This window comes from Geospiza fortis, unplaced genomic scaffold (assembly GCF_000277835.1).
Source record: "Geospiza fortis unplaced genomic scaffold, GeoFor_1.0 scaffold55, whole genome shotgun sequence".
Classification (NCBI taxonomy): Eukaryota; Metazoa; Chordata; class Aves; order Passeriformes; family Thraupidae; genus Geospiza; species Geospiza fortis.
Genome location: NW_005054308.1, coordinates 2,144,560 through 2,158,810, shown reverse-complemented (window position 1 = coordinate 2,158,810; position 14,251 = coordinate 2,144,560). Strand labels below are relative to the sequence as shown.

The following is a 14,251-nucleotide window of genomic DNA, read 5'->3' as shown; positions in this document are numbered from 1 at the left end:
CCTGTCCTGAAGAGCTTTCAGCCTACAAACAGATGGAGACTGAGACTGTCTTATGTGTTTCAACACTAATCAGCAAGCATCTTCAAATTTACAATATTCTACTACATCCTGAAACAATATTTTCAGATGTTTCAGACATCAAAGCTACCAATGGCAGGATGTCAGGCACTTCACGTTCTGTATTTTCCAGGAAGTGTAGAATCATAACATTATCCTGTCTGTGTAAATTGGTGTCAATAATGCACAGTTATCTGTGACTGTCAATAAAGCTACCTGCAGGAGTTTTACTGCAGTAATACTCAGCACTGTATTACATGTAGAACAGGGCCATGGCCCTGATATACCAGTTTATCAAGATAACAAGCAAAGAGTTTGCAGGTATTTTGTTTTTATGAATATACCTGTCTCTCAAACTGCCTGTCAGGCTGCTTTTAGGCACATAATGATGAAGATAAATTGCACTCGCCACTGCAAAGTGAATCTCATGACCCCACTTATCCAGTAACCTGGATGCATTTCTTCCATGCAAAAAGAATTTGTACAGAAGGGCACAACTGGGCCTGGAAGAGACAAGATGCATAAGGAATAAACATATTGTTTGGTTGGTTTTTTTAACAGATCAAAATGTGATTTTGTGCAGGTATAGGGGGCTACAGGGGCATATAGTGCCAGGACAAGGGAGAATGGTTCTAAGCTGACCTAAGTAAGTTCAGATGAGACATTAGAAGAAATTCTTTACTAAAGGGTGGGGAAACCCTGGCACAGGTTGCCAGAGAAGCTGTGGCTGCCCCATCCCTGGAAGTGTTCAAGGCCAGGCTGAGTGGGGCTTGGAGCAAGCTGGGGTTCTGGAAGCTGTTCCTGCTCATGGCAGAGGGTTGGAATGTGATAAGGTTTAAGGTCCCTTCCAACCAAAACCATTCTGTGACGCTATGAAAAGCATTTTTTTTCCCTCTCTTTGCAGAGTACCTCCTGAAGAGAACAGTTGTTCCAGCAAACCCCTGGCTATCTACTGCAAAGTTGCTGTTGGTCAGATCCAAGATAAAATGCATTCTGTTACCAATGAATGTACCACACAAGTATACTAATGGCTGGAATAACCATTAGTATTATTAAACACCAATCTAATTATTCTAAAAATGTAATTTAATACTTACATTTATTTGTCATTGTTTGGGAAATAACACTGAGGGAAAACCCATGAAGTTGCACAACAGGCATTAACAGCCACAGTGACTGCAGATAGAAAAGTCAGGATCTGCCCTTCCTGCACTGCAGTCAGGACACAGAAGAACACTCAACATCAAAATCCTTATAGGAATAATTTGTTTTTCTTGGCATCTCCATGGTGGTCTCAATTTCACTAGATTTGTCTCAGCCCAGCCATCATTTGGAGAATGGGGCTGGTTGGTGGGGAATTGCCTGAGGCTCACAGGTGCAGCAGGAGCCTCAGAGCAGCTACTGAACAGCCCCAAATGTCCCTATTTGTGAAACAGAACAAGGAGATGGGAAAAAAGGTCCATCAGCACGGACCAAAAGTTTCAGTAAATGCAAGTGGCAGAGTTTATGAGATATCATATGCTGTGCAAGTCCTGAGCTCTTCAAAGTAACTTCATTAGAAAAATATTATAATACTTAACTCCATCAGGAAATGGTTTAAAGGAAACCAGACACCACAAGATACATGCCTGAATGCAAAATACCTATTTCAATTAATGCTCAGTCATCAAAACCCATTTCTGCATTAGCTCTCAATAACAACATTTAGCAGGTTTATCTCTTAAGCCTGCTGAAGTTCTAATTGGAAATTATTTTGGAGGCTGTATAACATGCTACTCAATTTGCAGGCTGCAAGCTCAAGATCTCTGTATTAATTACTTTATACACTGAACATGACAACCCTTTGAGGAAGCCTCTGTCTCACCTCCCACTTTCTGTGCAGCTTTCCAGCTATTCCAGATTATGGGATCGCAAAGTCTTAGTAAAATTGTATTTTAGTTATAAACAAACAATATATGACCCCTTCCTTCTAATTTCCTTTCTCTTGCACTTAAGTTTAGCCAACAAAAAACTCTGTGTCACAATCAGCATCCCTTGCAGTCACAAAATTTCTAAGGGTAGATGCTCTAAGGAACCATGAATAGACCTAAAGGAAATTACTGACAAGATTATTCAGCCATATGGTTGAGACAGGTCTGAACACAGTCTTTCTTCATTTTTTGACCTTCTTAGAAGATTAATCTATATCAAACAAGATGCACTATGTACTCTTAGTCTGCAGTAGCTTCCCAGCCCTTACTCAACACCAGCAAGCCCAATACACTTAGGGAGAGCACGACACAGCTTCTCACTGGGGAGCTGCCTCTTCTCATCCCCACTCCCTTTTCCCTCAGAGTATTTTCATGCCAGCACTAGCTCTGCCAGAAGAATTTAAATCTGAACAACTCTATCTGAATTAATTAGTTTTACAAATACATTTATTGGTAGCACTCCCAAGTTGTTGCTTCACTTACTGGCTGTCAGGCAATGCTACAAGTTACAGCCACCACTTAACAGAAACATCCAAGGAAAACATCACCTCATCCAGAGCCACAAATACACTGAATAACCACTGCTTTTATCCTGTGCTGAATACTAAATCTCTCAGACTTGATAAGCACAGGGATGTAAGCCTGAACCTCCCTTTAAGAGAGCAGAGAAAATCAGTTGGGAAGAACTTTCCAGTGTTAAGCAAACATACACTCAGAGTATTGTATTGTGACTGCAATATTTAGAGTCACACAGTAAGAAATTTAAATCCCAGTTATAGCAACAATTACCACAATTCAGAACCTTACTGGCAACTGCCAGTTTGTCAGAAATTAGGTTTATTGTACAGCAGCAGGGGACTGGCACTCATGGATCCAGATCATGGGAGCTGAGTGAGGAAAAACACTCCAGGCATTGGGACTGGGATGGAGATGAGGAAGAGCAGAGTTTGAGGAGCACAGGGACAGAGCCTGGATACAGCAGGTGCAGTCTGAGCAGAAGCAGTATTCAAGTTAAACCTGAAAAGGAAGAATCAGGGGACAAAAAGACCAGTATACCCTGCACTGCCAGAAGCTGGGAATACAGGAGCTCAGAGCCACCGGTTTACTTTTGCAGCAAATGGTACAAATTCACAAATATTTGCAGAAAGCTGCCCTACAGGCTTTAGAAGCAAAACTTATCTGACTTTACATAGTGCATTTGAGGTATAAATATGTTTGAGAACAAAGTTACATACATCAACATTTAAATTATGGCATTTTGTTAATCTTTAAATTCTTCAAATTGCAAATCTCTAATCTTACAGTCCTACTTTCCATCACTGACAGTCCTGTAGAAGCACAGTATTTTCTGTGCTTCTGGCACTTCACACACAATAGATGTAAACACTATTAACAGTCACTATTAAGTCACAGTCAGTTGCAAAATAAAAATATTGTTAATCACAAATACTAATACAAAACAAGCTAAAATAATTTCAACCCAAGCTGTTGTTCATGATGCAAAACTGGAGTTCCTCTTTCATTATGACCATTTCCTTGATCTAAGCATTTGGGTCTTCTCCTTTTACTGAAGAAAAGAGAAATAGCTAATTGAGTCATTGATGCATCTACAACTCTCATGAAAAGACACCACACAACCACAAAGCCATTTTAAATAAAGCAATTGTTTTCAGCCAAGAAATGCCCTACATAAGAAGAACAATGATTCCAATTTTCTCCACTTAAGAGATTTTGGAAGGACAGGGAAAAGAGAAGTTTTTGTTTTAGTATGACTACATCTTGAATGTTTCAAGAGTTTGTATTCTTCCCTTGGAGGTTCAATTCTCACAGCTGTAGGAGGCTGTCAGCCACATAATTGGCTTCAAAAGTTCCTCCAGGTCCTTGATATATCTCCTATGGCTAATCTTGCTGTGAGTAATCTCCTTCAAATATCCTGTTCACAGGAATTATCTTCATTAACAAGTAAGGTTAACACAAAACCTCTTTAACTTGCTGACAAGATTTGCCTTCCACAAATCCGTCAATCCTGTTCTTTTATTCTGGCCATCACTTTCATGTTAGAAGCAAATTCTTCTCCTCCTATGCCAAATCTATTAACAAATCCATTCTCCAGGCAATAGGGTAATCAAGATTATGCCATCTTTGTACCTGGTATCACTGACTGATCTGCATCTTACCTTAAAAATCTTGCAGGGCTTCTCTCATCATGAGCATCAGGGTCAGAATACTGAATAGATTTATTGTGCCTGGATGCAAGCTTCACTCCTCCAATTTTTAAACCAATTTCTGAATGACAACTTGAATACAAGTTCATCAAGTCAACATAAAAGCCCTTTTCAAGCACAGTGAGCCCCAGTTTCCATCCTTGCTCATTCAAATACTTAGACAAACTCACTACTTTATTAACTGCCCACCTCCTTATGTTTCCAAGGGGCTAAGCCTCTTTCAGGTAGGATTCCACAGAATATTTTATTTCAAAGAGTTCTGCAGAAAAAAAATAGGATTTCCCAAAGCTCTGACAGACAGTGGATGAAAGGGGGCAAGCAAAAAGCAGGAGAGCATCTTCTCCAGGTTAAGTTTACAGTTGTTTGCCACAGTCTCCTCCTATCCATCAAGGTAATCACAGGGCAGATGACAGAAAAAGGACAAGTACTGTGAGGATATACCAGCAAACAGTTATTAAACCATAACCACCTTCCAGTGGCTATGATTATTTATGGAGACTGCAAGGCTCTCACTAACAATCAACTGTAACAGCAGTTTCCTATATAATTGTTATTATATAATTAATGCTGGGCAGTTTCTAGTGCAATGCTGAATTCTGAAAAACGATTACATGGATAAAGCAGTATCCACACAGCATACACTCCCATAAAGTTTAATTCACAAATGTATTACAGGTCTAGGATCATATGCCCATCAGGCAAAGAGAACATGGCAGCAAGTTATCTTTGTTTTGTGTGACACAGAATAGCTCTGTAATACCTGAGGCAACCAGAATAAAGCCAATATTGTGCTTTCCTATACATGTGTGGTTAAGCCTCCATTCAGAATGACTGACATAACCAGGAACTTGGTGGGGACAAAGAATAAAGAGTGACATTAAGTATTACTTCAAATGTAATTAAAATTCTGATAATTACAATTATGAAAGAATACTACTAGCTTATCCAAGGCACTATTTCATATGAAATTAGCCTGTGTCTGATGACTGCAGTTCCCTCAACTAGCAATGTGACAGATAAGGTATTCCAAACAGGGAAAGTAACTGAAGTTTATCCCACTCTACTGAAGAAAAAAAAAAGAACAACCATTCTATTTAATGCATGAACATGACTGTATTTCAAACAAAAAGAAAGTGAGCTGAACGCCCTAGACACCTATCAGGAGTCCATTCTCTTCCTTTCCACATGATCTCACCACCTAAGGAGACAGAACATCCCAGGAACCATCCTTTATAAGCTGTATCCTGCCAGCAGCTCCATCTAACAGATGAGCCTTTCACCACCCTCATTATCCATAATAAATGTAGCTGTAATCCTGTGAATTAACTACAACAGGTCTACTTTGCTTTTCTCTTTTTTAAGGCACATAAGCAACTTTATAAGCAATGGTGCTTGTAAGTGACTTACTCCAGGTTTTGCAAAACAATGATTTTAGAGAGTTTTTATGCAAATACCAGCATGCCACATCCTCACTGCTGGTACTCCTGAACTTATAATTGACTCATCATAGTATGATTTTGGTTGAAAGGGACCTTAAAGCACATCTTGTTCCACCCCCCTGCCATAGGCAAGGACACTTCCCATTAGACAGGATTGCTCCAAGCCCCATCCAAATTGGCTTTGACCACTTGCAGGGATGGGGCAGCCACGGCTTCTCTGGACAATTTCACTCAAGGACCTTCAGTCACTCAAGGAGCATTAAGTGTTTAACATCCAGCCTACAATTAACTGAGTTGAAAAACTCAGTCCTGTATGTCTTTACTAGTACATACTATGAAATTCAAGTATACAGAAATGAATGCAAGCTGCAGTTGGCCTTAAGTCTGTGCACTCATGGTCAGCTCATGCTGAGTCAAGTGAAACACAGTGAAATAAAAATGAGTGATGTGCAAGGTCAAGCAGAGGATTACTCTGGGTACTCAGGGCATTACTTGCCCAAGTTCAGCTCAAGTCTAATAATGTGCTTCAGTGAAAGCATGTCAGTGCTCACTGTGTCTCAGCTCCAGGACACAGATGGGCTCCTGGCACAAGCTCTCCACAGCTGATGCTGCTGGCCCCTTCTTAGTTCACATAAAAATCATATGTGCCATTAAATACAGCTCTGACCAAATGGCAGCAGCTATGTGATCTGCAGTCATATTTTTGTGACAGGGAACTCTATCCAGAACAGTCACACAGCACAAATTATTCCAAGAGACCCCACGGTAATAAGCTGACTACAAATTCTCTTACGAAGTTAAAAAGGCAAACTAGATTGAGTGCAGTATTACACAACGACATTTCAACGTGCAGAAAAAGTCTGAGAAAATTTAAATTGAATTAGTTGAACATTTATTTCACTAGCAAACTTTAGAAAAAACAAAATTATGAAATTGCTTTAAAAATCTTTAAAAATTACAGTAACACAAATACACGGGAAGCATTTAATGAAAAGAAAAAAACTTGCCTTAAATAATAACAATAACCCAATTATTTTACCTACCTGCAAGGTGGCAAAAACATTGAATCCTTCATGAGCACAGATCCAGAAAGCAGGATATACCAGCATCTTGCAATAGTTTCTGAGCTGTAAGAAAAGAAATCACTGATATGTACTTCTCCTTACAGCACCTTAAAATACATTATCCAAAACATTATTGTAGTGAAATAACGGCTTATCATTCTACCAGTTTAATATAAGAAACTGGGAACTCCAACTGGACTAGGATTTTTTTTTTAACATTCACATCAGGGATGTTTCTTATACTTTACATTTTGACAATTAACTCAGTTTAAAAATTTACTTTATTAAAATAAATTTTAAGTAAAAACCTTTTATTCCAGTGCAAGTATACACAAAGGCTATAAATACAGGATAGCACACAACCCCACACACAGATATTGACCTGCTCCTGGAGCAGGTGTGTGTCACACATAGCCACCACATCAACGAGCAGGTGGCATCTCATTTAGACTCGGGTGTGCTGGAAGCTGTGCCTTATACAGAAAGCTAGGATTAACTGTGAGATGATAAACATGCCATAAGCAATGTTAAAATATGAGGGAAATAAAAGTAGATTTCCCTCCCAGGAAGAATCTAGAGAACTGTAAGCTAAAATACCAATTTTTGCAGTGTAAAGCAATGGGGTTTGAGCTCCAGCCCTGTCCAGCACAGGCTGCTCGGTGCACGCAGTGCCAGCTCCAGGGATACAGTGCCACCTACTGAGCTGAGTGTCACCAGGCTGCAGAGGGGACACTGCCTGCCTTGTCATTGTCACCTGGTGTCACTGACACACACACACACACACACACAGAGCCCCTGCTGTCCCTGGGAGCCAGGCTGGAAGGTCATGGGCACCTCTCTCAAACACCAACACTGCACTGCTGCCACAACCACCTCTGCCAACACTTTTAACCAATTATTGACAAGGACTGAAAAGCAAATGACATATAACAACATGCAAACATTGGGTTTGCCCACATTTCTGCTGAACAACTCCAACAAGTGCTGTGTACTCACCAGAAGAGAACTTGGTTGCCCTTGTACCTCTCATAGCGGGCACTTGACGACATTATTCTGAGGGAAGAGGAAGAGAAGTTTAAATTCAATTTTAATCCCCAAAGATCATAAGACATTAATCACTGCATTTCAGTAGAATCACTTTCAGGCTCTAAGACCTCAAATTCAACTATTTCTTTTGTTCTAAACAAAGGATGTGCTTAACTGGAAAATTCAAATTATTACGGTGCTCTTCATTATCCAAATAGATAATATACAGCATGTTTTCCAAGTGTTTAAATCACTCCCACACATTGGAATTACCCATAGCAACAGAACTGAAGAAACTAAAATACTTCCAAAGCACTTTTTGTGCTTTGTTGGCCTTCCATTTTATGGATTCTGAGACCATCAGAATGTCTGAAGCATTAAAAAGCTTTTGTAATCTGGAGTTAAGACAGAGCACTCTCTACACAGTAGACAAATGGGAGGCAAACGAGAGTAAGCTCTGCCTTCCTTCTTAGAAGAGCTAATTAGTTTAGATTCTGTACCACATTATGGCAGTGACTTAACTCAGCAATGGATTTGATCAATGCTCTGCCACCTCAAACTGCAGGCAGATAAAAGCTCTGCTTATCTCCACAAAAAAGTCATCGATCTAAGTGTGCTAAAAAACACAAACTGCAGAGTACTTCACCTTAGCTGATGTTCCCTGAAGTGTGATAGTATGTCCAGCCCATGAAGGAAAGAATAGATAGTATTCAAGTCCTAAAAAAATAGAAAAAAAAATCACATAAGCAATCTCATTCACATCTAATCACTCAGTGTTACTTTTCAGATTCTGCAGTAAGTTACAGAGAATTATACAAAGCCCAGATAAAAAGATAGGTCAGGACACACACAGACTTGAAGAACCCTGTCTACACTTGAGCTGTGGCAGTGAAAAGAGTGAAGTGCAACTGATGCATAACCACTGACCTGAAAAAATGATTTATTAAAAATATCTCTGAAAGTATTATTTATGTGAATGGATACAGCAGCAAGCAACACATGGAATAAGACAAATAGAGCAGGCCAAAAATTCACCCAAGGCCAAAAATTGTTGAAACCTCCTAAGATCTCTTTAAAGAAGGCATTTTTCAAAAACAGTGAAAAACCTAAGCCACTATATAGGGTGCAGAGAACCACCAGAGTACCTTTTCATAAAGGGGTTATATTTAGAAGGGAAAACACTTTCACGTCCACCTCAGACCTAGCTGGCAGGCCCACTACAAACTACACCATCCTACTGCCTCTTGCTCAGCCCAGTCCATGTCTGGAGGGAACATCAAAAAGTACCCAAAATACTCCTTGGCAAAGATGAAAACAATAAAGCTTTAGAGGTCTCTCACTCCTACTGCCACTAGTCAGTATCACATCAGTGTCATCCACTAGCAACCACAGAAACAAAAGTATTAAAACATGAAGATTATTTTGCTTTATGAACTGAACTTTACATAGAAGCTGTAATTAGGAGATACAGCTGTTTAAACCTCTCACCAGACAGAATCCTCTTCAGTCACAAAAATATCTGTGCTGATGGGGCAGACCACATGGCAGGGGACAGCTCACTAGGGCCATTCAGCACTTAATTTACTGTCCTGAACAGGTGGGCTGTTAGAGCCAAATACACACACAACAAAATCATTATACACCACATGGCAGTCTCTCCTCTTGGCCTTGGAAGGTATGTTCTGAATTTTCAAGTGCTGCATTTATCCAGTGTTTACATAAGATAAATCAATATGAATGCTGGCCTCAGAATTTACAATGGATTTACTTCAGAAAAGTTCTTTGGCTCCATAGTCCATGTTTAGCAGTATAACTGATATGAACTGTTGTATCAAATGAAAGGTCAGACATAATTGAAGATCATGTAAAACCAATAAAACTCTGATTTTTTTTAAATGTCATTACCAAATCCCATTAAAATTAAACAGAAGGCCTGAATTTGTAACACATTTACACAGCACTCATTTCACACAGTCCAATCTCATTTTAGTCATGCAAGTTGCCACAAACATGTTTGTGATAGTGAAACCACCCAGGAGCACTAGCTATGGATAGACTCCAAGCACACCACAGCCTGTCAGAGGTGGGCACCTGGCAGCCAAAGGGTCATTTCGGATAACCAACAGCTCCATTTCTGAGCTTTTCCTATTTCTGAGCATGGAACTACATCAACTTCTCCACCTGATAGCATCAGGCACAGAAATACAGCAAGTATATACTCAGACCATACAGTTGCTTAGTAGTTAATAATATCTGACTCTCCCAGGCCAAAAGAAGGATACTCACAATTCCTGTGAAAGTTGGGTAGCCAGAAGAGAATCAATTTTTGGTATTAAAGCTGAATTTTTTAATTCTTCATAACTCACTGTGTCTATATAGGTTTTCCTACATTTTCCAGTATTTTTTCACATAACTGGGACTAAGATGTAACAGAACATCTTGACAATGTTTTAGATAAGCAGTTCTGTAGTTATGAGTTACAGAAAACTATAAGCAGAACAAGAGCCTATGTTCCCCTTTTAATCACAAAGTTTTTTAACTTCTGCATATGAAAAATGACCACATCCTGACTTGTAAATTATTCTCTACAACTCCCCAGAATGCAGCAGCCCCTTTGCAAGTTCACTCAGCCTGGAGTGACTCCTGCACTCCACCTGCAGCGCACAGGACTGCCGCACTGATCCACTGAAGAGCCTGATCATCAAACAGTTGGCAAATGTAAGAGATAAACATTTGCTTAAAAGGATACATGTCTGGAAAGCATCCCCCAAGTCCAACCTCATCTGTTGAGCAGCAGCAGCAGAGGGAACAGCTGAGCAGAGCACAGCACAGAGAAGGCAAAGGTTCCTATTCCCTCACCCAGCAGAAGGCATTTAACTTACACTGCCCACTACTACTGCTCTAACGCTGATAAATAACAAACTACATGATAAATGTAACTCAGTACCCAGCCAGGTGATGCATCAACAAGCTAAACGCATTGGCTACTCACACAGCAGTTTCTATAGGTGGTTTTAAACCAGAGTCTGTAATGCTTTCCCTAAAAATACCTGACTTTTAAAGCAAGCCCCTCTTCCCAGTCATGCAGAGAAGGTGATTCTGGGTGCCACTGAGCAAAAGAACAACCCAGCAATCTCCTGGGAAGGGCTACAAGATGCCTCTTTCTGCCAGTACCTCAGATGTACCCATCCAATCTGCTTTCCATGTGTTGGTAGAAAGCCTTTTTTGCTTGTTTAAATAGATACAACCAGGCAGAATTGCTCCTCTCCCTCAGGTGCCACTTCAGATTCTAACACAGGACAGTATAGTACATGTGGCGCATATACCCCAGGTTTTCCCAATAAAATGAAAATTACCATTATCTATGAAAATCAGTCATCGTTTGTGAAGTTTTCTCTATACTTCCAACTCATTTCAGACTGAGTGCTTAAAATAGCACTGAAATTACATTTCACATACTGTATTCAGAGTCTCATTCTATATTTTTGCCGGCAAGGAATATCAATTAATCCGAGGGTGGTTGGACATGGGCAGGGGCTGTGGCCACCTCGTGGACAGAGGCTGAAGTCCAGCTGCACCACGCTCCCAAAAATCCTCCTCCAACAGAGCTGAAAGCATTTATTTCTCTAACTCAAAGTTTACAATAGCTTCTAATATGATTTTCGGTTTTATTTTTAAAAACATATTTATTTCACCGCAGCAGTCATAAAGAGTGGACAAGCATAACCTCAGTACAAAGGGCAGAGATCATTTTCACAGATACTTTCTGATACTCACTAAGAAAACTGATGTCAAAGGGCAACATTCACTATCATATCAGCGAATACAAAACATTTGCCAGAATTTTACAGCTCCTTTCCACATCCTTTCTTATAATCTCTTTACGTACTTTTTTTTTCAAAATCCAACTGAGACACAGCTATTGATGGAACACAATTTCTCCACATGCTCTAAGCTAAAGAACAAGGTCAGTATGAATTTATTTTGCTATCTTTTCTTCAGAGCTTCTCATCAGCTGAAATAATAGCTGAAACTGAAGCACAGGATCTACCTGCAAATGCTATGCCCACAACAGATTCTTCAATCTCTGACAGAAAACAACCTTGACTAAGGTTATTTACAGAGAAAGTAACTCACATTATCTATTCAACTAGCTAAAACTGCAGCTCCAGCAACTCAAGGGAACGTGGGAAACTGAGCAAAGAGTAATCAGGCAGTTGTTGATCCTGTGAGAAAGGAGATTTTCTATACCATAGAGAGGAAATACGAACACCACGACCGCAATGATCCCGCACAAGCTGCCCAGGACAGATCATTCCCTGCCTCCAGTTCTCACAGCAGATGTGTTTAAAAAAAGCAGAGGACATCTGTGTCTTCAAATTATTCCCATGACAGAATACAGCGTAGGGAACAGCGCGGGCTTCAGCAGCAGTGCAGAAAGCAGGGGATGGCTCGGGGGATGGCGCTGTTATCACAGCAGCGTGGTCAGCAGCAGCCTCAGCTGCTTGCAGCACCAGCTTTTATCAGCTCCAGCACACACAGACTTCCAGCAAAAAGCTTAACCAGCTGCTCAACCAAACGTGGTATAAAACACAGAGATTTTAGTAACAATACCATATTATATAAATATATATTCTTTTATAGCAACATCCTCATCCCAGTATAGTTAGAAGTGAGCCACCTGAATACCCAGACCACTTCTCATTTTCCCTGCCAGATGCTAACTCTCAGTGATACCACAGGAGGGGAAAATAAAAGAAGCATCAACTAAAAACTCACTATACAAAAGTAAAGCCACCAGCTAACTACCACCATCACCCACTTATCCCAACACATTTCTTTGAAAATAATTCACTCTTATTTTTTATTGCAAAGATGGTGAAATATTAGTTTCTTAATTACTAAGATGTAACTTTTTGAAATAAAGAAGTAAGTACAGTCAGCCAGAAAAATCATCAGAAAAATATAATCCAAACTCAAAGTTGCTGAGGAAGTGGTGGTCACCCTTAAGTTTCATTATTGGCATCTTTTTAAAATATGACCAAGATCTGGATGTTTCTAACATGCACCAACAGTACAGCAACACCAATGATGAGCAAAAGTTGCAAGTAGGTATCATTTCCTTTTGCTTCACCCTCTTCTCACCCAATCTCTGGCTTTTAATCCAAGAAGCATCTTTACAAACTTGGAACAGTGGTCTTGAACATGGAGTTCTGACCACAAAGTTTCCCAACCAACAACAACTCCAGCCAGCACAACTAATTCACATAACCTGCATCCAGATGCTTTAAGTCCACAACAAGGTCCAAGTCAAATCTTCCTGCAATGATAAAAGCAGGAGGTAAAAGTGGGAGGTAAAAGCAGTGGGGAAAAAAAAAAAAAAAAACAAAACCCCTACCAAAAAAAAAAAAACCAAACACAAAAAAAAAACCTAAAACCAATTAAAAAAAAGCAGCTCTGAAACAAGGATGGAATGACTGCATCAAAAGCAATTTCACCCCTCAAACACACAAAACAAAAAACTAATGCTTCACTTTATGTGACCTCAGCCAGGTGTTCCAGTGACATATTATTATTACTATTATTATTAAACACTAAACAGGAAATCTGGTCTATTTCTAAGGAAAATAAATTGTTCTGAAATGACCTCATAGTTGTAAATTCTGATTAATCTCACATAGAGACAACCTCAGTAATTGCAATCAGGTACTAGGGATGCTGAGGAAGTGATAAACCCCCAGAGACTCCTCTGAGCACTGCCTGTCATGTTGTGTCCTCCATGGCAGCAGCAGAGTCAGCCCAGATCCGGAACAGCTGGAACAGCTGCATCAGCCCCTGGCCAAGGGACAGCTGCTCACTGCAGCATCCAGGGATGCTCCGAAATCCCAACGAGCCTGGGCCTCACAGATACCCCAGATCCACCCTGAACCTGAAACAAGGGCTCCCAAAGAAAGCAGACTGGCAAGTGTTATTCATTCAGACAGGAGTTTTGCTCAGGGAATGAGAAAAGAGCAGAACCTGCACCAGAGCACCAGCACTTCAAAGCTGCAAGTAAAACCAGCTGTGTCAGCAAGTTCCAGACAGATTGCTCTCACATGCAAACCTGTCCCAAAGAGCTGCACAAAACCTGTCTCTCAATCCACCCCAAACACATTAAATACCTCTTGCAAGAACATATGCTTGGCTCACTCAAGGCTCCCCAGAGCCAGCCCACGCAGGCTGCCGAGCCACCCAGGATTCCCTGGGTCAACACAAGAACCTGTTTCTACAAAAGCACAAAGGATGACTGATGGGATTTCACATCCTTTCCTTTTCCAAGCTAAGGCAGTTGGCAGGATGCATATTTTATATGTTTCAGAGCAAACAAAATATTAGTATTTTCTGAAGATTTTATGAAGATCTAGTCATGTGACTGAGAATATACTTTAAAAGAAATAGACACGCATTTCTGCCTTTGAACCAGTAGTTAA

General features: G+C 40.2%; 1 protein-coding gene across 4 annotated transcripts in view; it reads right to left on the bottom strand.

The window, feature by feature from the left end:
• The window catches only part of RAPGEF6 (Rap guanine nucleotide exchange factor 6), a 122,322-nt gene that overhangs the window by 88,635 nt on the left and 19,436 nt on the right, over positions 1 to 14,251 (bottom strand). For all 4 annotated transcript variants that reach the window (XM_031055265.1, XM_031055267.1, XM_031055266.1 and 1 more), the window contains exons 2-4: positions 8,428 to 8,498; positions 7,752 to 7,808; positions 6,735 to 6,818 (exon numbers count right to left, since the gene is read on the bottom strand). In XM_031055265.1, coding sequence (XP_030911125.1) covers positions 6,735 to 6,818; positions 7,752 to 7,808; positions 8,428 to 8,498 — 212 coding nt within the window. The remainder of the gene's footprint in view (positions 1 to 6,734; positions 6,819 to 7,751; positions 7,809 to 8,427; positions 8,499 to 14,251) is intronic.